General features: G+C 39.4%; 1 protein-coding gene across 1 annotated transcript in view; it reads left to right on the top strand.

Annotated features, from left to right (window-relative positions):
- The first annotated feature begins 1,072 nt into the window (after positions 1–1,072).
- The window catches only part of GUCY1B1 (guanylate cyclase 1 soluble subunit beta 1), a 66,962-nt gene continuing 45,635 nt past the window's right edge, over positions 1,073–22,399 (top strand). The window contains exons 1-2 of the mRNA XM_042469514.1: positions 1,073–1,223; positions 2,249–2,322. Coding sequence (XP_042325448.1) covers positions 1,221–1,223; positions 2,249–2,322 — 77 coding nt within the window. The 5' untranslated portion in view covers positions 1,073–1,220. The remainder of the gene's footprint in view (positions 1,224–2,248; positions 2,323–22,399) is intronic.

The raw sequence follows: 22,399 nt of genomic DNA, 5'->3' as shown, positions 1-22,399 counted from the left end.
ACTCACAAATGTAAGGCTACTGCGGTAGTGTTGTAGTTTGTTGCAGTGTGAAGCAGCTTTAGTGACCGAGAAGCAGCAGTATCCACACACACACATACATAGATATATACATCATACAGACACACACACACACAAAGTACACCCCCATTTTATAGACACACACACCACACAGATACACACCACACACACAAGCACACACACATATAGATACACCCCCCCCGCCACACACATATATACACAATTTTATATATGTGTATATATATATGTGTGTGTGTGTGTGTGTGTGTATTTCTGTTTTATATATGTGCGTATGTGTGTGCACGTGTATATATATATGTGTGTGTGTGTGTATTCATACTCATTGATAAATTCATGCTTCTGAGTCATACTTGAAATGGAGGACATTTTGGAATTATATATACAGTAAATATGTATGTGTGTGTGCATTTGTATATATATATATATGTGTGTGTGTGTGTGTGTATGTTTGCCTATATATGTGTGTGTGTATATATATATGTTTGATGTGTGTGTCTATATATATGCATCCGTTTGCATGTTTGCCTATATATGTGTGAGTATATATATGTGTGTGTGTGTGTGTGCTTTTGTGTGTATATGTGTGCGTATGTGTATCTATATATGTGTGTACATGTGTGTGTGAGTCTGTATGTGTGCATGTGTGTATATATGTTTGCCTATATATGTGTGTATATGTATATATGTGTGTGTGTATGTGTTATATACGCACACACGGACACAACACACATGTGGGGCAACTGCTGCTTCTCCCGGCCGAGGCTGCTGCCATGCCAGGCCACCCGGGGGGACCATGAACCCCCCTCTGTCAGCCAGGCCTTACAGCTGAGCTGCTGCTCCTCTCCCCTCCCTCCCTCCCTCCCTCCCTCCCTCCCTCCGCCCTCCTTTGGCCAAGACTAGAGGGCCGCATCCGCCTCCTCCTCCTCCTCCTCCTCCTCCTCCTCGCGCGCCAGGTACTCTTTCTTTCTTTCTCCTCTATCCCTTTCAAAAACGCAACCCTTCCCTGCCCGGTGGTCGGTGCAATCGAATCCCCACCTCGCCTCCCGATTGGACGCCGGGCTGCGGGCTGCGGCTGTGATTGGTTGGCGCCGCGTGTCGATCAGGAGGCGGCGGTAGCGGCGGGGGTGCAGGGCTCCGGAGGCATCAGAGTGGAATTGGTCTTCGGCGAGGCAAGAGCTATTATGGTGAGTGAGAGAGAGGGGCGAGGCGGGATGCGGAGGGCGCTTCTCTACCCTTGGAGAGCTCCTCGGCGGAGGCTTCCCAGGGGTCCGCTCCTCAAAGGAGGACATCCCAGGGCAATTAGGATATTTTTTTTTTTGGGGGGAGGGGTTATATGGCCAAATCAAATATAAAATAGAATATTAAATAGAATATTAAATAGAAAAAACCCATGCTTCTGAGTCATGTTTAATAAATGGAGGGCTTTGTGGGCATTCCTCCTCCAGGGCAGAGAATAAAAAAGATGAATACACATACACACACACACACACACACACACATATAGGAATAGAAATGAATGCTTCAGAGAGTCATGGTCACAGAATAGAGGACATGTTTGGGAATTTCATCCTGGAGAGAATAATAATAATAATAATAATAATAATCTGAAAATATTCATAGGAATAGAGAAATTCATGGTTCTGAGTCATGGTCAAAAATGGAGGACATTTTAACAGAAAATAAAAGCTAAAAAGACTCACGTAAATGTAATTTCATGCTTTTTAGCCCTGTTCCAAATGGAGGACATTTTGGAATTCCTCCTGGATGGAAAATAAAAGATAATAAGATCCAGAGAAAATAGAAATTCATGCTTCTGAGTCTTGCTTCAAATGGAGGACATTTTGGAATGCCTCCTGGGCAGAAAAGACTGAAATAGAGGACATAGTCCTGGAAAAGGATGATGTCTGGCCACCCTGATCCCTTGCCTTTGGCCACTCCATCCCCAAACACCCCTTTTTGCCACAGGTTCCATAGCTGCTCTTTCAGCTGCTTCCTTTGAGCATCATTCATTTGCAATGAGGGGGCTGTTTTAGGATGAAGGCAGTGCTGTCCTTCCATCCTTTCCTCCCATCCCAGCCTGGTTCTTCTTCATCTGCCCTGCTTTGCCTGTTCCTCAGGTGCCCAGCCTGGCCTTTCGCTCTCTCCTGCTTCTCCGATCCTGGATGGTACATGCACATATAATAGTCTTCTTTTCTGTGTCTTTTGACAGTACGGCTTCGTCAACCACGCCTTGGAGCTGCTGGTGATTCGGAACTATGGCCCCGAAGTCTGGGAGGATATCAAGTAAGTAGGAGGAGGCTTGATGTTGACTCTGGAGACCAGGGTTCGAATTCTTGCTCAGCCATGGACACCTATTGGGTGAGCTTGGGCGAGTCATGCTCTCTCAGCCTCAGGGGAAAACCTAATCTGAACCATTCTTGCAAAGGAAAGGCCCAGGATAGGGTCGGCCTTAGGGTCTCTGTCAGTCGGAAACAGAGTGACCAGATGTCCTCACCACCAAGGAGGACAAGGCTCCGCAAAATGTAGGTCATTCCAAAAAAAAAAGAGGAAGGCCATGACCAAAATAAAAGGGGGGGGGGAACCACCAAACCCACTTATATAAATATAAATCCATGCTTAGTTCTGCTCAAAATGAAGAAAATTTTGAAATTCCTGCTGGACAGAATGGTTGAAATGGAGAACATGTCCTGGATGTCACCCTGGTCAGAAACAACTTGAAGACACACAACCACAACAACAACAACAAGGCCTCAGCTACCTTCACCTGTCTGGTGTTGAATTGTCTCAGTTCTCATCTGCTGCTATGGGAATTTTGGCTATTTCCCTGCCCTTTCTGTGGGGACCCTCACCAAGGACCCCCCCATACTCCCAAATGCCCCCCCTTTCTTTTCTTGCCTATTTGGGTCAAGGAGGAAGGAGAGCCTGTCACCCTCAGCCTGACCTCCAGACCATTTCCCAGGCCAGTTTTGGCCCAGTCTCACCCAGTTCTCACGCTCCCAAAGGCACCAGTGGGAGGCTGAGGGAAACCACCTCCTTCCTTCCTTCCCCCAGAGTCAAGGGAGAGGTGGCTGGGACAGCTCCCTCCCAGGGTGACCAGATGTCCTAACCACAAAGGAGGACAAGGGGCTGCAAAGTGTTCCAGAAAAAATGGAGGACAAGACCAAATGAAGGCTCAAAACACTCATAGAAATATCAATTCTTGCTTCTGAAAATGGAGGACATTTTGGAACTCCTCCTGTGCTACATCCACACGGCAGAAATGACACCACTTTAACTGCTGTGACTCAGTGCTATGAAATTCTGGGACCTGTAGTTTGTTTTTGCAGCAAAGCTCTGGTGCCACAACAAGCTGCAAATCCCAGAATTCCATAGCATTGAGCCGTGGCAGTTAAAATGGTGTCAGACCGGATTATTTCTGCAGGTTGGATGCAGACTTGGACAGAAAAGGCTGAAATGTAGGGAATGTCATGGAAAAGGAGGAACTCTGGTCAACCTGTTCTCTCTCAGCCACTTGCAGCTAAGTTTGTTGTGCCACGACAAATCAGCAGTTCCCAAAATCTCATAGCATTGAGCCATGGCAGTTAAGGTTGTGTTAGACTGGATTATTTCTGCAGTGTGGAGGTAGCTCTGGACAGTAGGATATGTCCTGGAAACGGAGGAACTCTGGTCACCCTGCACTCTCTTGCAACCAGCCCTGGGCTCCCGTGGGAAGGAGGCAAGCCCAGTATTCCTCTCCCTTGCTGGGCTCTGGCTGAACAGCTTGTGGGGAAAAAAAGTGAAAGGCTGTGGTTGTGAGAACCACGGTGGGGTGGAAGGGCCAGGAAGGAGGAGATGAGGTTTCTTCACTTCCCACAGCTGCTTTCCTTCTGACTCCTCCAGTGCTTTTAAGCAGGGATAGTTCTTAATATGATTTCGGTTTTATTTGTTTTTAACTTTTCCCTGATTTTTAATCAGTGCTATAGTGGCGGTTTTTAAAAATTGTTTTTTTAAAAAACCTTTTGTAAATGTTTTAATTTGTTGTCGTGGAAGCCACCTTGGGTCCCCGCTCAGGGTGACCAGATGTCCTCCTTTTCCAAGACACATCCTACATTTCAACCTTCTCTCCAGGCGGAATTTCAAAATGTCCTCAATTTTGAGCATAACTAAGAAGCAAGAATGTCCATTTATATGAGTGTTTTTAGCTTTTATTTGGTCCTATGCTTTGGTCCTATGTTTTTCTTGAATGCCCTACATTTTGTGGTGTCTTGCCCTCTGTGGTTAGGGTATCTAGTCACCCTTCCCCTGCCTGGAAGAAAGGCAGCATAGAAATAAAGTAAACAAACAGATAAAAAACAAATCTCTTCAGCTCCCAGCTCCTGAGCTTTGTAAGGAGAAAAGGCCCCCATCCAGGCCAGATGCTGAGGGTCCCATTAACTAAGGATGCCACCCAACCTCTCTCACTTGGAGAGAAAGGCCTGTGGAGCTCTGTTGGACTAGATCTCTGCATGAATGAGTACTGAATTGGAAAATAAAATAAAAATATAAGCAGTTGTGGCCCCGTTTTGCCCATTACAAAGAAACAAAGCATACCTTTATCATGATCACACCTATGCGGTAAGGTCTGTCTTTATTAAGGTGAACTAAAGAAGAAGAAGTAAAGAAACGTGTAGGTTCTCCCAAATTATGATTATATGTTGAGTCTCCCCTGGGGGAAAAAAGGAAAGAAACAAAAGAAAAGTGTGGCAGAGGGAAGACCTGGCTTTCCACATCATGCCAAATCTCTCTTCTGCGAAGAGTTCTAGAAAGTTAGAAGCCTTACTTGCAATGTTATATTTTTCTTGGTCCTAAAATTGTTACCCTGCTGTGGATTATGCATAGAACCGGGCTGTAAATTATGCTGAACAGCCCATGCAACTCCCTTGCACTTCTTGTGAGTGCTATAGGTTAAGAGTTGAAACAGAAGTGGACACTTTTTAAATCAATGTGTATTCTTATTAGTATAAGCAATATATTGTACCTGCAGGTCTGGGAAATACAAGGTCTTTTCATGTGGGTTGAGGAATTTCTATGTGTCTGTGTGCTCTGTTACCACTTCACATGCACTTTTTCTATATCCTTAAAAAATTTAATTCAACATTTCTTTCTTTTATGTGATCAAACTTTTTGTTGAATGAATAAGTATATGCCCAGACCTTCTTCTACTTTAGTTTTAGCTTCTAAGCCTTATTTGACTCCTTCAATCATGATTGCTTCTCCTTTGCAGCTATAAAAGAAAAGTTAATTTTTTTAATGAACACATACTTCCTGTTTTTTAAAAACATTATCTTTTATATCCATACATATGTACCAAACATTTCTTTAACATTAGTTAATCCTTAGCATTTGAATATAAACTTCCCCCTGTGGCACAGTTGTATATTCTTTATATGTATGCATATAATGGTCTGGATTTTATCATCTCTTAACATTCCTCTCCACTACTTAAAGGCTTTAATTGGATCAGTATCTACAGTCATGTGCAGAATGCATGTTTTGTGCCAGTGAGTAACCAGTACCCAGCCCATGCTACCTTGACAAAAAAATCAGCACATTTAAAATATGCAGGCAGCAGACTTGTAAAGTAGATGTAGAATTCACCTGCTGACTAATATATCTTCCCTCAGATATTGTCAGGCTTACATTTACTTTCCTTTCACTTAATGAGGAGTCAAAGGACAAAACAGTAGTCCCACCCAAATGCATCTGTTGCTTTCCAAAATTTAGTTCCAGAGATATACACACTATTTGCTATCCATTGAGGGACTATCAAGAGTGGTTGGGAAGAAACATGGAAGAATGGTTTAGAGCATTAGTTCTCAAATGTTTTACCTTTGGGACACCCCTTTACATCTACATGTGTATGTTGCACCCCGCCCCCTTGATGCAGCATATGAATAAAAAATATTTTGTTTATTTAGAGTGCATATTTTCATTCACACATTCATGTATATTCCTATTTTAACATTTTATGAGGAAATAACATTTTAAAAAAACTAGAACAGTTTTTTTTAAAGTAATTTTAGTATTTAACTCAACATATTTAAATTTTACACATAAAAATGTTTGGAAAGAGGAGGAGGGAGGGATCAGGGCCTACATATTTCTCACCCCACTTGAGCAACTGCCCACCCCCGTCTGTTTGAGAATTACTGGTGTAGAGCCTTCTCCTTCAAACACTCCTGCCAGAGCTGACTATTGTGTATGCATAATGACCAGGTCGGCAGTTTCCTGGCTGCATTCACTAAGTCAAAAACTTGAAAAAGTTACTTTGTTGGTCATGATGAATGAAAAATTATAGGAGCAATAGTTCAACAAATTAACTTTCCAAAATTCAGCTGTGTTTGAACACTTCACGATTCTGTCCTGTCAGGCCTCTGGCACTGAAGATCTGTGTGCATATGTATGTGGTGGGGATTTAAGTAAAGGATATAGAAAGATATCAGTAGTGTGCAGCAGATAAAACATATCACCTTTTCTTCTTTCTGTAGTATCTTTTCTGTGGTTGGCAGGCAGGGAAACCCATCCTCCCTTGTGATAGTATAACACTTATGTGAGCGGTGTTAGACTGTCTAAATTTTAGCTGTGAGCAGTGTGTTGTGTAAATGTCCTATTACAAATGCATCCTTCCCAGTAAGTGAACTGTATGTGCATAGTTTAAAAGTCTCTACTTTTTGTGTCCTTCCTTTCCTAAAGAAAATGGTAATGCTGCTGAAATACTGTGCACAGTCTTAACCTATATCATAGACACACCTACTGTATGTCCTATCCAGTTGCTGGTGCGAGAAGGATATAATTGGATGTTCTGTCTCAGACATTAAAATGTTTTGTGTTGTTTCTGAGTTCGTCACATGACATGACAAACAGCCTTGTTAAAATCCTTTCCAAATCTTGCATACATATCAAGTGAAGAAACTCCACTCAAGAATTCAGCAAGCAGCTCAGATAGACATGGTGTACATGTATATGTCATAGTTTGGTACAATAAGTAAGGAAGCATTTGAGCTAACTTACCCTGGAACACTCAAACTGTGTAAATTTACAGCGCTTTCTAAATAAAGGTTAATAATAGTAATAATAATTTCTTTCTTATTAATCTTAATATCCTTTCCTCATATTCCTAATAGACTTTCTGTGAGTTTATATTGATTATCCAATAACATCTTGTGGATCCTAGTACCGTCATTCCAATTCTTCCACAGGAATTGGCCCAACTGTTAAGTCTGTCATAGGTCTAACGACTAACAGTGCATGCCTGTTCAAAAGTAACAGTCACTGAGTTCACTGAGGCTTACTCTGAGGCAGGTGTATACAGGACAGTAGCCTATATTCCTTGAAAATTCACAACTGGATATAAAATTTTCTTGCCTGAAATGATATCTGTTTTCTCTGGATTTATTGTCTGTTTATTAGCTCTCCTTCACCCACATACATGCCCTAACCACTAGTTAAGAGTGGAAATGGTTGCTTCTAGACCACATATTGATGAAAAATCAAGATTGCTATCAGCATATTTTGAAACAAATTCTAGGAAGTATTTACATAAATAGGCTTAAATGTTAATAAGCTAAAGTTACTATACCCATTTACTTGGCAATTAACTCTACTGATCTCAATAGAACTTATTTACAAGTAGACATATTTTATTTAAAGTATTTTTGTACCACCTCTCAGCCCACAAAGGCTCCTGAGGCAACACAGATAGGATTTCATTGTAATCGAATCAAGGATTTATCAAAATTATCTGGTTTGATAAATAGCCTATTATCTTTAGAAAAACACTGTGTAAAGTAATCAAGTATCTGGGGACTTCTATTCCAGCAGGCAAGAAGTCTGTGTCATGATCTGGCAGTGCATATACCTTAGAAGCTGGTGGAAGATGGAATGGAAAGGATGAAAGACCCCAGAGCATTACTCTTGCTACTATGTAATTAAAGCCGTGGGTGTGCAGCTGTGGCATTGCTTCATTTTCGTAGAGATGAAAACATGGCATGCAGCAGAAAGAGATACAGGGATCTTGTGAAAGGAATCCAATGCAATGTCAGTTAAGGGGCAGTTGCAGCCTTAACCTTCATCTGCCCCAAACAAGGACAACACGAGCAGCACTACCCAGCCCTGTGCAGATGTGTGTGTATTCAGGTTGCCTGTAGCCTTATGGTGGCCCCATTAATTTCTAGGGCTTTTTTAGGCAAGGGATATTCTGAAATTGTTTACTCAGAGGTAAATCACCACCATATAACACAAGTCAGTGTCACACTCCAATCCAGGGAGATTCTAACAAATTCAGTTTCATTGCACAAAAATTTGGAAGAGACCCAACACAACTACCACAATTATTGCAAAACCAAACACAATGTCTCTTCCCAAAACTGCATTCATCTTTTAAAGGAGAAATAACATGCTTTTCATGACTGCAATTTTTTTCAACTCTTCCAGTACTCTGCTCTGTTTAGCATACATACAGAACAACACTGTCATGCTTGTGGCAGCAATTTTTCTCAGTGGTCCAAATATCTCTCACAGTCCTCAGAGGCCACCAGCACTTCTGATACCCACACAACACAGATGTTATCTGTGAATCTTGTTGCCTTTCCTCCTAAGTATTGGGCCTTTTTATCACATTCTCAACATAAAATCAGAGGCCTAAGTCAAATTGTTAGTCCCACTTAGAGTAAACCAACTGAATCAATGAGATTTACTTAAATGTTAACTTACTATTCAGTAATTGATTCAATAGGTCTACTCTGGCTGCCTTTCTAGAGGAGGGTATAGCAATGGGATTTAAGGCTAATAGAAGCAAAAAAATTAAATACACATAAACATACACCCATTCCAACACTCACGTTTCAAGTTAGCCAGATTACAAGCAGAGAGCCAGACGTGTAACGTGGAAATCCAATGCACTTCTCTCAGACAGGACATGGCCACTTGGTTGCTGCTTCTCTTGGTTAGTCCTTGGTTAGTCGTATGAATTTGTTAAGTTGACCTGCCAATCTTTCCTTCATATCCTTATTTGTTCACTTTCCCCAGGTGGCCAAATAAGTCTTTGCCCATGAAAATGCACCTGTGCTTTTCAGGGGAAAATAATTTCTGTACCTGTGAGACTGTAGGGAAGAATATTTCCAGTGCTGTGTATGTGTGGTGGTGTGGATCCCACCAGATGACACCATAGAGGAGTGTGTCACCCGGTGGGGTAGTACACCCCAGGCTGTCTTCCATATCCCAGGCAGCCATGGCCACGCGGGACTCGGCTTTCCAGTGCACAGCGCCATTTCAAGTTGCTTAAGGCGTGCCTGCATATAATGCGGGCACACTATACAGTACTAGCTACTGACCCCTCTCCTGAAGCCATATCAGTCTTGGCAGCTGTCACAGATAGTGCCATAAATTAGTTGAAAATACAGTCAGCCCGCATTATCCACTGATTATTTATTCACAGATTCAAGCAGCCACAGATTGAAAATATTAAAAAAATATATAAGTTGCAAAAAGCAAATCTTGATTTTGCCATTTTATGTAAGTGATATCATTTTTCTATGCCACTGTGTTTAATGGTACTTGAGCATCCACAGACTTTGCTATCCATGGGGAGTCCTAGAACTACCCCCTGCGGTTACCAAGGGCTCACTATAATGTCAAACTAAGGGTGAAAACCTCACCCAAAATACTGATAGATTGAGTCAGAGGTGAAACAGAATTTAGAAATTTCAAAATGTGATCCCAAGATAAAAATAATAAATTTTCTCATTCAAATCCAAGTTTTACTTCCCTTTTAAAACTTAGAACTAACGTTTTATTAAGTTCCCCCTGTTCTTAAAATAGGAACATGTCATTCTGCTGTTTTTATAGGCTTTAAACATCACAGAAATTCAGAACTAAAGTTTTATCAAGATTCCCCTTTCCTTAAAATGGAACATGTCATTCTGGTCTTTAAATATCATGACAGTTCCGCACGTGTCTGAAGCAGTGGTTTCCATAAATGGTACAATCTCTAAAGGCACTATTTTTGTCTGTTTTCCCTTAAATATAATAAAGGATAATGGTACAGTACTTTGCTTACCAACAAGATATTTGGTCAGTACTATCATTTCCATTCAGCGATAGTATAATGATTATATAAGTTGACTATATAAATTGGATAAGTGACTTATACTAAAATTCATTTTTCATTCTAAAATCTATTTTTTCCCTTGAGCAGATGAAATAATTTTGACACTAAGGGAAAAACTTTATTTTCTCTAAAAAGCAGATGGTGTATTTGTTATATGGGAAAGAAAAGGCCCTGAATTCACTAAACTTTTTATATTCTGTATAAACACCTATCTTTATGTTGCAGAACACCTATTCATTACTTAATTTGTCTTATTTCCAACTTAATTTGCCAGTTTGTACAGTGTATGCTAAATGTTGTTTCAAATGTTTTCACATGGCAAACCTATTTTTTCCTTTTAAAAAAATCTGCATTAAATTTACACTGGCAATAAAAATATATAAAATTTTGTCTAAGTTTTCCAGGACAGCTAAGAGATTCTCATAGTGAGATTTTGCTCTAAGCAATATATTTCTGAGGCTTTCTTCAGGTAAGCTTTAGTCTTCAGAGAGTTGGGCTTCATACATAATTTTGCAACAGTCTGTAGGTTTAGGCTGCTATATTTAGAAAATTGCTTTTTCTGAAAAGTCAAAGCAGCTCTGGATTTAGCTTTTCAGAGATTTGCTGTCACAACAAATTCTGGTTTTCTACAAACCTCACAATGCACTTGACAAGGTGATGCTCTGAACTGACTACAGAGACTTGTGGGAGGAAGGGACTTGGGAATGATGGTATTTGCTTTTGTGCTTGTCATGTCTTAAGCTTTTCAAGAGCAATTACCAACGTTTTCTTTTCTTTACAAAGGCAAGGCAACATTAGAAAAATGTCACATAAAGCTGTGAGACACAAACAGTCACTGTTCCAGGAAAATTTCATTAATCAGTTTCAGTTTAGTAATTTGTACATGCAAGTTCTCTAAGACTATACTTGGAATAGACTCAGCCAACATTTATGTGTAGGTCAGCAGCATGTAGTGATCTCCTGATATCAGTATGTGAATTTTAGGATGCAAGCTGGTGTTTGCACGATGAATTATTCACAATAACAATTCTTAGTCTCACTTCAGCTTCAGATTTACTTAAACATTAAAGTGCTTCTTCACAGATTGAGAGGAGTTGATAGTGCAGTAGTAACCTTTGCAAGTGTTTGGGCATGTTTTGTGCATTGTTAATAATATTATAGCATTTAATTTAAATATATGGGCATAGTGTAAAGAAGGTGATACTTGTGATACCAGAAGGCTTTTGTTTGTAAGCTATGCAGTTAGAAACCCAGGAAAATTTTGTATTCTTTTTTTAAAAACAATATTAAATTAAACATTCACTCCATCAATTATCAAACAACAACAAAAAACACACTCTACCAGCACAACCAAATCAGACCATATCACATACTTATTCACCCCCATTCTTCTTTAACCTTCTTCTTTCTTATCCCATCTCTCTTAATTTTCTCCCAGTTCTCCCCATTTTTTTCTATCTCGTATTGTTTTCCAGTTTTTCACACTGGAGTATAGCTCTGCTCAGATGACAGGGAGTGAACCTGGCTTAGCTTGAGCTTTGTAACATCTAATTCCTTTATTATTATTTCGTTTATTTGACTAACTTTGAATTTCTTTCCCCTTACTCTGTCTCCTTGGGATAGAGCAACAAAGGTAGTATATGGGTTTGCTAGTTCTTTGTCTGTAAACAGAAATTAAACTGGAAATAAGATAAATTACATTAAGCAGTGAATAAGTGCTCTGCAACGCAAGGCAAACTAAGATAGTATGTACTGTAATCATGCATTTTCTTTTACTGTTACATGTGCTTAATGTGCAATAATTAAATTATAAACTTTTTTTTCATTTTTTCAATGCTACCCTCCTCCCACAGATCGGACTCAAAGTAGGCAACAAGGAAATAGTACAAATAGTATAAAATGAATGGAAGGAAAATATTTTAAAAACCCACACAATTTGAAATCTGTAATCAGAAAAAAGACACAGCAAATGAGTTTAGTTGCCCAAAGCCTGACTGATAATAATATAATATAAAATAAAAATCTAGAAGAGAAATATTGTTTTAATTTTCCACTCCCAAGTTGAAGACCATCCTGTTCAGAGAAGCGTTCCCAGGCTTTGCATGATTGTCACTTGCTATTTGATGTTCTTTTTTGTTGTTTTATTGAACCGTTTCCTGTATTGCTATGTATTTTATATGTATTATCCTATTATTTCTTAGATTGTACGCCATAGGCAGGTTTACTCTTCTATATTTATTGTTTTTATGTACAGCGCTGTGCAAATCTACAGCTCTATATAAATAAATAAATAAATAAATAATAAGTATAGATGATTTGCAGTCATTGGGAGAGGGAGTAGAGAATTTGCTTATTTAATTGTTCTTTGTGTTCTCTTGACCCAAAATGTATCATTTATATGCAGTTTTAATGGCTATCAGTATTATCCAAGAATACATCAATAGATGTATTCATTATGTTTATGTGTCAGGCAGAAAGTCACTTTAAATTGCATTTCATCATAACAATCAACTACAAAAATCCTCAAAAAGGGATATCTAGGCTTAATATAATTAGTGAGGTTTTTTTAGAAAATTAATTCTCACTGACTTTTCCAATTGTGAAAAAGAAAGATATATCATATGTTTATAATGACCCTAGAAAAGCAGAATGGAGGTAAGAAAGGCATGGTTAAATTAATTGATTTTTGCTGGTGTTTTGAAAATCTGATTCAGGACCATTTCCTCAGTGATAAAAGAATGATTAAATTAATCTGCTTAATTCCACTTTTCCTTTTATAATCCTAAATTAATTTTTGTTCTACAATTATCCATGCATTGTGTACCTTCTGAATTGATTACTGCAGTCAATTGTGTGGGAGCTAACACTGTAACTTTTCCAGATTGGCAGATTATGTAGCACAAACATCTCTGCTAGTTTTTGGACAGGAAAACAAAGATGGATGGTAGAAAGGGTCTGCTACCCTTTCCCCATAAACAAAGGTGTGGGGGGCAGAATGACATTTCAGTGTGAGTGGGGGGCTTTCTTTTACAAGCTGATCAAAGAACTTTCTCTGTTTTCTTTCCATTTCTTTCTCTTTTTAATTGATAAAAAGGCAGTAGCTTGATGTAAGCAGAGTTGCTGTGCTTGGCTGTGAAAAAGAAATAATAATGCCCTTGGAATGACACTCTGTGATGACAGTTTTCAAGGAAATAACCATGGGTGCATCTACACTGTAGAAATAATACAATTTGACACCACTTAAAGTGCTGTAGCTCCATCATATGGAATCCTGGAATTTGTAGTTTTACAGGGTATTTAGCCTTCTCTGCCAAAGAGGGCTGGTGCCTCACAAAACTGCAAGTCCCTGGATTCTTTAGGATGGAGCCATGGAAGTTAAGATGGTGCATTATTTCTGCATTGTAGATGTATTCCATGTTTGTGTGAGGAAGGAAGGTTGGAAAGGGAAGAGCTGTAGCAGCCCCTTTAAAATTTGATACATTTCAACATCTGGTAAAGTGGACTGGAGTCCACAAAAGCTGAAATATAACAATTAACCAAAAAGGTGGCTACTAGATCTCTTTTATGGTGACATGGCATTGTTCAGAGTCCTGGCACTGGGAAAGGAGAAGGTTGCCCTGATAGGATTAGCCATCTTTTCCAAAACTGTTACTGCTATTAAGACTCAGAATTATTCTTTAGCACATTATCTGCCCCATTTCCCAGCCATGTGGCTGGTGGGTCTTCTAAGTTGCTATTTTTTTAAAATAGAAGTGAGGAAATTAAAAGCATCAACCTTCATATTATGTCCTTACAAATACCCCCATCTTAATTTTTCCCTTCCAAACACTTAAATATTCATCCATTCCTCCTGCTAATTTGGAGAAGATTAGTCCGCTAGAGACCCTGGAAGTGTATTCACATCCACATGTGAATATCTTGTATAGTTCTGAATTTAACTAGTACAGGCTGCACAGAGAGTTTTATACTGTACATGTAGTTTGACTGCACTGGCTTCTATTTAGCATATGGATACAATTTAGGGTACTGATGTTGATCTTTAAATCTCTCATACTGATCTGGGCCTGGTATGTCATGTAAAACAAGGCATCTGCTAGATTGCTTCCCTTGGTATGATTAACAGCTGGGCTTTCAATGTTCCCACCCTGAGATGTCAGATCTGTAAATGCATGGATTGAACCTGTTCTGTGATGGCATTGCAATTGTAGAGTTGCTTTCATCATCCAGTCCTTTTATTTTAGAAAGATAGCAAAACCTTTTTCTTCTAACTTATATGTGGGGTTTACTGCTTTTTATTTTAAATGATTGTGACCCATTTTATGTGCTGCATAGTATAACAGCATCCTTGAAATGAACCAGAAAAATAAACCCCACTACTAGATCATAATTAAAATCTGTTTAGTTCTAGTTTAACAATCAGCAGCTTACTATATAGATTAAGGCTATGTTTTACTGCATATAAATGGTAAGTATTAATACAGACAAAGCACTTCACTGTGGCCACAAAAGCACTTGATTGATTCATGGAGTTGAATCTCCTACAGTGCTGCAAACATTTGTTTGTGCTTCCCTATGGTGGTATTTGTGTTGTCACCTTTACTTAAAAAAAAAAAAAAAAAGAACTGGCATTTAATATTTTAGCCAGGCAGTTAAACCTCATACAGGAGTAGGAAACGTATTGCAATTGTTTAGTGACCTCATCAACATTTTAAGCACGTAGGTAACAAGATGCATATTTTTATAGCTCTGATGCTCTATTCCATGTGTTCATCATAGTATCCATGAGCCTCTGTGTCAGAACTTGCTTCCCCCTCCCCTAATCATAGAATCATAGAATCATAGAATCGTAGAGTTAGAACAGACCACTAGGGCCATCCAGTCCAACCCCCTGCCATGCAAGAAATCACAATCAAAGCATCCCCGACAGATGGCTGTCCAGCCTCTGTTTGAAGACCTCTAAGGAAGGAGACTCCACCACACTCCGAGGGAGTTTGTTCCACTGTCGAACAGCCCTTACTGTCAGGAAGTTCCTCCTAATGTTGAGGTGGAATCTCTTTTCCTGTAGCTTGCATCCATTGCTCCGGGTCCTAGTCTCTGGAGCAGCAGAAAACAAGCTTGTACCCTCCTCAATATGACATCCCTTCAAATATTTAAACAGGGCTATCATATCACCTCTTAACCTTCTTTTATCCAGGCTAAACATCCCCAGCTCCCTAAGTTGTTCCTATAGGGCATGGTTTCCAGACCTTTCACCATTTTAGTTGTTCTCCTTTGGACACGCTCCAGTTTCTCAACATCTTTTTTAAATTGTGGTGCCCAGAACTGGATACAAAGCAGAATACAATGGCACTATGACTTCCCTTGGTCTAGACATTATACATCTATTGATGCAGCCTAAAATCACATTGGCCTTGTTAGCTGCCGCATCACACTGTTAACTCATATTCAGCTTATGGTCTACTTGGATTCCTAGATCCCTTTCACATGTAGTTTCATTCAGCCAGGTGTCCCCCATCCTGTATCTGTGCATTTCATTTTCCCGCCCTAAGTGCAGTACCTTACATTTCTCTGTGTTGAATTTCATTTTGTTAGCTTTGGCCCAACTTTCTAGTCTATTCAGGTCATCTTGAATTGTGATCCTGTCCTCTGGAGTATTAGCTACTCCTCCTAATTTGGTGTCATCTGCAAATTTGATAAGTATGCCCCCAATTTTGTCCTCCAAGTCATTAATAAAGATATTGAATAGCACTGGGCCCAGGACAGAGCCCTGTGGGACCCCACTGGTCACTTCTCTCCAGGATGAAAACGAACCATTGTTGAGCACCCTTTGGGTTCGGCCAGTCAACAAATTACAAATCCATGTAACAGTTACTTTGTCAAGTCCACATTTTACAAGCTTGTTTGCAAGAATATCATGGGGAACTTTGTCAAAGGCCTTACTGAAATCAAGATATACTATATCCACAGCATTCCCTTCATCTGGTGGCGCAGTGGTTAAATGCCTGTACTGCAGCCATTCATTCAAAACCATAAGGTTGTGAGTTCTAGACCAGCAAAAGGGCCCAAGCTCGACTCAGGCTTGCATCCTTCCAAGGTCGCTAAAATGAGTACCCAGACTGTTGGGGGGCAAATTAGCTTACTTGCTAATTAGCTTACTTGCTGTTCAGCGCTATGATCTTTGGAATAGTGGTATATAAATAAAACAAGTTATTATTAATTATTATTATTATCTACCAAGCTGGTAATTTTATCAAAGAAAGAGATTAGATTTGTCTGGCATGACTACCCTAAAGGAAGATATAAATGACAGGATCATAACATATAACAATTGAAGTAAAGCGTGCAAAGGTGTGTGTGTGTGTGTGTGTGTGTGTGTGTGTGTGTGTGTGTGTGTTTGGGAGGAAAAACCTACTTCATTATAAAATGAAAAAAGGGAGGAATCTCGTGGCACCTTAATAAATGTGCCACTAGAACCCCCTGGCCTTTCCTCATTATTAAATAAAGTATCTACTATGAACAAACATGGCAGGTGTTTTCAAGCTAAGGAAGGCTGCTGTTTAAACTTTTGTACAGTCAGCGTGAAGTAGTAGTTTGAGTGATGGAGACTATGGCTTGATTCCTGATTGGCCATGAAACTCACTGGTTGACCTTGCACAAGTCACACTCTCAGCCTCAGGGGAAGGTGATGGCAAACCTCCTCTAAACAAATCTTACCAAAAAAAGAAAAACCCCAAACGTGATAGGTTTGCTTGGGGATTGCCATAAGTTGGAAATGACTTGAAAGCACACAGTATCCCCCCTTTCTGAAGGGCAAATCTGTAGGCAGCTAGAACAGACATTCAGTTGATGAGATGTTGATAAATCAACATGATTAAAGCTCATTGATTCTTTGGGTTCACTCTAGCTGGGACTAATATCTAGAGTTTAGCTCAATATAGTAACACAGGGAAATAGCTTCATGTCATTGAGCTGATCTTACCAACTGTCAAGAATTAAAATGAATCTTATCCAGAACATGCCCAGTTTTATTTAATTTTATGTTGTGATGAAAACTTGCCATGCATCTTTGGATACAGATTTTGAAACATCCATTTTAAGGTAGGTGGGGCTTATGTAGAAACACTCCAGTTGCATGCTCTCTGACAATTCTAAACAGGCTGTGAACAAGTAAATATTGGTTATATGTTGAAAGTTGATTTAATCTTCAAATGTTGAATAGAATTGGATAAAATATTCTATGTTTGTAGACCAATTGTTAGGAGAAAAAGCATATAAATGTGTTTTCCATGTGGCATTTTTTTTTAGTTTTTCTGCCTTGTGTTAATTCTGATTTGATCTTCAGAAGATTCTATGTTTTTCAAATCCTACATTAAGCACGCTCATCCACAGAACTAGCAAAAAATAGCTACACATTCAAAGTCCTATAAATAGAACTGTTTGCTTTATACAGAAAGTTAGTTCCTTGGACAGATTCCCATTTTATTTAATTTTGTTACTCATGATAATTTTTTTCCACTAACTGAGTGTTTATAATATTTGCAGAACCTTTAGGAATGAAGCAGGCAACACTCATGTGAATATTTATCTTTAATGTGTTTCTTGGTGATGCCAAAATGTGATGGAGAGATCAGAGGCAAAGGAGAGTAAGGGTTTTACACACCTAAAAGTATACAAGAGGGACAGACATGGGTGCAGCTTTTCATGTTAGAGAAGCTGAAGTATCTGTCCTGGTGCACATCTTAATCATTATATTTGACCAATAGGTATTTATTTAGAGTGGACCATGGTATTGACTCAAGGCCATGCTACCGTCTGTGTTGTATATCTCTTGATTGCAAATCTGGCACTGCATACATAGCTATGTGTTGTTATACTGCAGGAACTGCTTAGTAATTAGTGGTTCTTGCGCATAGATGTTTTGCATATTCCACTTAGGTTTGTCAGAGAACAGGATATGTCTGTTCAGAAAAAGTGTCCGTATTTACAACATCACTATGAGACCAGTTGGGTTGAGAGGGTGATGACTCCCAAGACCACTCAGTGAGATTCATCAAGCATGGTGTCTTATTGTAGTAGCTCAACTTCTTAGCTACTGCCCCACCTTAGAAGAACATATAGCAAAACATATAGTTGCTAGAGTTTAGGGGGGAAATTATTTTTTGGACTACAACTTCCATTATATCCAGTCAGTATGCCCTCTGGTAACTTTTCCAAACTGTGGTGAATGCCAGGACAGTAACACCCTTTTTGTATCTTTTATTTGAGAGTGGGCTTCAGCACTTGGCTGTGGCTATTTTTTCTATTCATACTAGATACAATGTTTCAGAACAGTATTCCAAAATGCTCTTTCCTAATTAACAGTATTCCTGTAGTAATAAAGACATCACCTGATGTTTTAAAAGTCAAAGCAGAAAGAACTTCATCAACTAACATTTGCTTAAGGTTTTCTCAGATCCTTCTATTCCAGGGTTTGTGTCTTCAAAATGAACAATATCTCCTCCATAATTTTGGTTTACTGGGTTATATGCCAGAAGACAGGGAAATGAGAGGTACAGTACCATATTACAATATCAGTGCTGCTATGCCAGATATGTTAGGATTTGTTTGTGGATTAACATTAATTTGAATCAAGGTGATTTTTAAAATATTCATTTGAAATGGTTGCTTGACAGTATTCCATTGAACAGCATGACTACTTATGTACAATACTGTAGTGGCAAACAGCCCAACAGAAACAATGCCTCCCTTAGATGTCTGTTTTTAATGGGATGTGTTTAAAGTGGTAAACACAGACTCAGGAAAACTTTAATTGCAAGAGACACAGTTTCAGTTCCCATACTTCATTGTTTGTGACAGCCTGACACATTACTTGTTCCAGAGAAGCCTGAATGTTATTTACATCTCTGATGATTTATAGCACTTTCTTCCCACCCACCCCCATTGTATCCATTCTACTTTTACAGTTGTTCTCTTGAGAGCATTCCTGACAAATGAGCTCTTCCTCTTTATATTAAAAATTCATGGCAAAGAATTTAATAGTGAGTAGAAAATGCATTATCTAGATAAAATGTCAAAGTTCCACATAACAAGATCGAAAGATTCTAACACAACCATAAATCACTGTACAGAGAAATGCTGCTAGCTAACTTTAAAGTTCAACAACCAAACAGAAGAACAATCACATCGATGTCTGCTGTTATGTAGATAGTTGCATATGAGAAACAGCCATGTGAATAAGCACACAAAAGTTATTGTTCTGTAGGTGGCTGGCAGAAGGAGGATGAAGAACTATATTTCTGTACTGTTCATGAAGAAGAATTCTCTCTTGTGGCATCATTTCTCATTTCTATGGTGTTTCCAGAGGAGGAATGGAGTACTTCACTCTTTGCCAGCTTGCCCTTTCATTCACCTTCTTGAAATTCCATGTGCTTTGCTTCACATCTATGGCAAGCAGGATAATTCTTAAATACCAATGTTGATGGTGAGGTTAAAACAAACAGGAAAAGGTTCAGGCTGGCATGACCCATCTGGAAATAGTATTTATTGAGTTATGAAAGTTTGTTTTCTTGAAAGTTTGGCTGTAAATCACTTTTCTAATCAGAGAAATCTGATTTACAGAATACTTTTGCACGATATCATTTTACCAAAGTTAAGAATTTTTTTAAGCCCCATTGTTTTTTGTGGGAAAGGTAATCATACATTTAAATCTCATCCACTGGCTTTAATCATTAACACCAGAGGAAGAGATTTAAACATACGATTACCTCTCCTACCAAAAAAACAATGGGACTTCAAATGTTCCTAACTAAAGTAAATGAAATTTTACCATAAGTAATGTTTAATCATTTTCTTTAAACAACAACAAAAACAATGTTGTGGCCCTCCACCATGTTCAAAATGCAGAATGATTCCCCCACCATGCTGACAGGGATCCACCTCTTCTTTAATATGACTTAAGTGCTCTTAAGCATTATCTGGATCACATCTATTGTTTAAGCAGTGATACCTGGATGGCCTACCAGCTATCTTCTGTCCTTGACCCAAAGGAGCAAAACACCCTCTATGTAGGGAGCTGGATAAGTTTAGCCTGGAGAAGAGAAGGTTAAGAGGTGATATGATAGCATTATTTAAATTAAGGGGTATCATACTGAGGCTGGAGCAAGCTTGTTTTCTGCTGCTCCAGAGAACAGTACCCGGAGCAGTGGATTATAACTACAGGAAAAGAGATTCCACCTCAACATTAGGAAGAATTTCCTGACAAGAGCTGCTCAATAGCAGAAGACACTCCCTAGGACAGTGGTGGAATCTCCTTCTTTGGAGGCTTTTAAACAGAGACTGGATGGTCATATCAGGGGTGCTTTGATTCTGTGTTCCTGTATGGTGGTGGTGGGGGGGTTGGGCTGATGGCCGTTGTGGTCTCTTTCAACTCTATGATTCTGTGTCTAACCTGGAGTACTGCTAGCAATCCTGTGTAAATGAGGGAAAAGATAGGCAGTGGCTGTAAACCACCAATTTCATAATAAATCAACATGGTATACTTTAATTGAGGTCCTGTCTGCACTGGCCAGGATACTCTGGGGGGCAGCCTGGGTATTGGAGCTGCCCCAACCTCCCCCATTACCTCAGCCCTCTGTTCTCACTCTGGCTGGCTGTTTGCATGCAGGTCCTGCTGTGCCACCTGGCATCGCCGCAGCATGTCTCTTCTCTCTGAGGTCAGAACAATGTTGGGCACATGGTAGGCACTTGGTTCTGACCTCAGACTGAGTGATGTGCAGTAGTGATGGCAATAGGCATAGCAGGACACATTTGAAAGAGCCATCCAGTGTCAGAATGGAGGGCTCTGGTTCTTTTGGGAAGAGTAATTGTAATATAAAGTGAGGTTTATCCTGGTTCTGGTGCTGAATGGGCCAGATATCATACTGTCTGTTTGCATCAGAACCAGGGTTTGGGCTGGCCATTTTATTTGTCCTGTGTAGAAAGTGCCTGAGATGAGAGTATCCTCCCGCTGGACTTGACTGTTTTCCTTTTCTTCAGCCTGGCTGTGAGGAGGAAATGAAAGCTTTTTCTTCTTCTTTTGATTAACCATGGTTTGCCATTTTCCTGAACCTAACAAACAGTTGTTCTTCATTCACTTGTTCAAAACAAGACAGTGTAAAGCTATCAACTATACAGTTGTGTTGTTTCAACATACTATGGTTAGCTTCTAAATTATACCATAGGAAGAAAGGAGAGGGGACATGCACAAGCCCAAGGGAGGCTTATCGTGATAAACTATGGCCCCATACAGACAGGCCAAAATAAAGCTGCTTTGGGTCACTTTGGAGGTATGCTGTTTTAATGATGCATGTGTAATAAGAGTCCGGAATTTGTGCCAAAGCTGCGCTCAAGTCCTTAGGATCGTGGCTTTGGCATGGCTTCTGGATTCTTAGTACGCATGCATCATTTAAACAGCATACCTGCAAAGTAAACTGAAGCAGCGTTATTTTGGCCTGTCTATATGGGGCCTATGTTTTATTGTGGTGTCCAAGCATAGCTATTATCTTGGTGGCAGATGAGACGAGGTAGATAAAACTGATGGAAACACAGCCATTGCTACCATTCATTAAGATGAAAAGGGCTGCTTTCCATGGTAGAATTTAGGAGAATAGTTCATGGTAGTAAATATTGTCAGAATAATTCCAGAAGACATTATAATTGTATGTCTAAGCACTGAAATGACATTTGCTGCTATTGAGTAGTAAGATTACTTAGATGGGTACTTTAAAGAAAGGATGAGCAGGTGATTTGAAGAAGAAAAAAATCTTGGGAATTATTTCCTGTTGAGTGAAAGTAGGATTGCAACCTAAAATCATAATTGTCTGCAATAATGTTGCATTGTCAAATTTATATTTGAACAAAGCTGGCTTCTCAAATGCTCCAAGCTGAACTAATAGTTATTTTTTCCTGTTTTATGGAAGGGGGAGAGGGGAAAGCAACAGGAGCTGGGTGGACCAGGAGAAAAGTTCCTTAAAAGGTCAGCTGTAGCCTATTAATTTCTTCCTCTTAGTGTAGCTAATCTGATATCCTATTAATAGCCAATTCCAGTTGAAAAGTTAAAGAGCTGGACTATTCTTTTTGTTTTATTTTGTTTTTAATTCTGACAGTGTGTGTGTGTGTGTGTGTGTGTGTGTGTGTGTGTAGGAATTAAGACATTTAGGCCTGTTACAGACTGCCAAAATAAAGCTGCTTCAGGTC

This window comes from Sceloporus undulatus, chromosome 5 (assembly GCF_019175285.1).
Source record: "Sceloporus undulatus isolate JIND9_A2432 ecotype Alabama chromosome 5, SceUnd_v1.1, whole genome shotgun sequence".
NCBI lineage: Eukaryota > Metazoa > Chordata > Lepidosauria > Squamata > Phrynosomatidae > Sceloporus > Sceloporus undulatus.
This window is presented reverse-complemented; position numbering and strand designations above follow the sequence as displayed.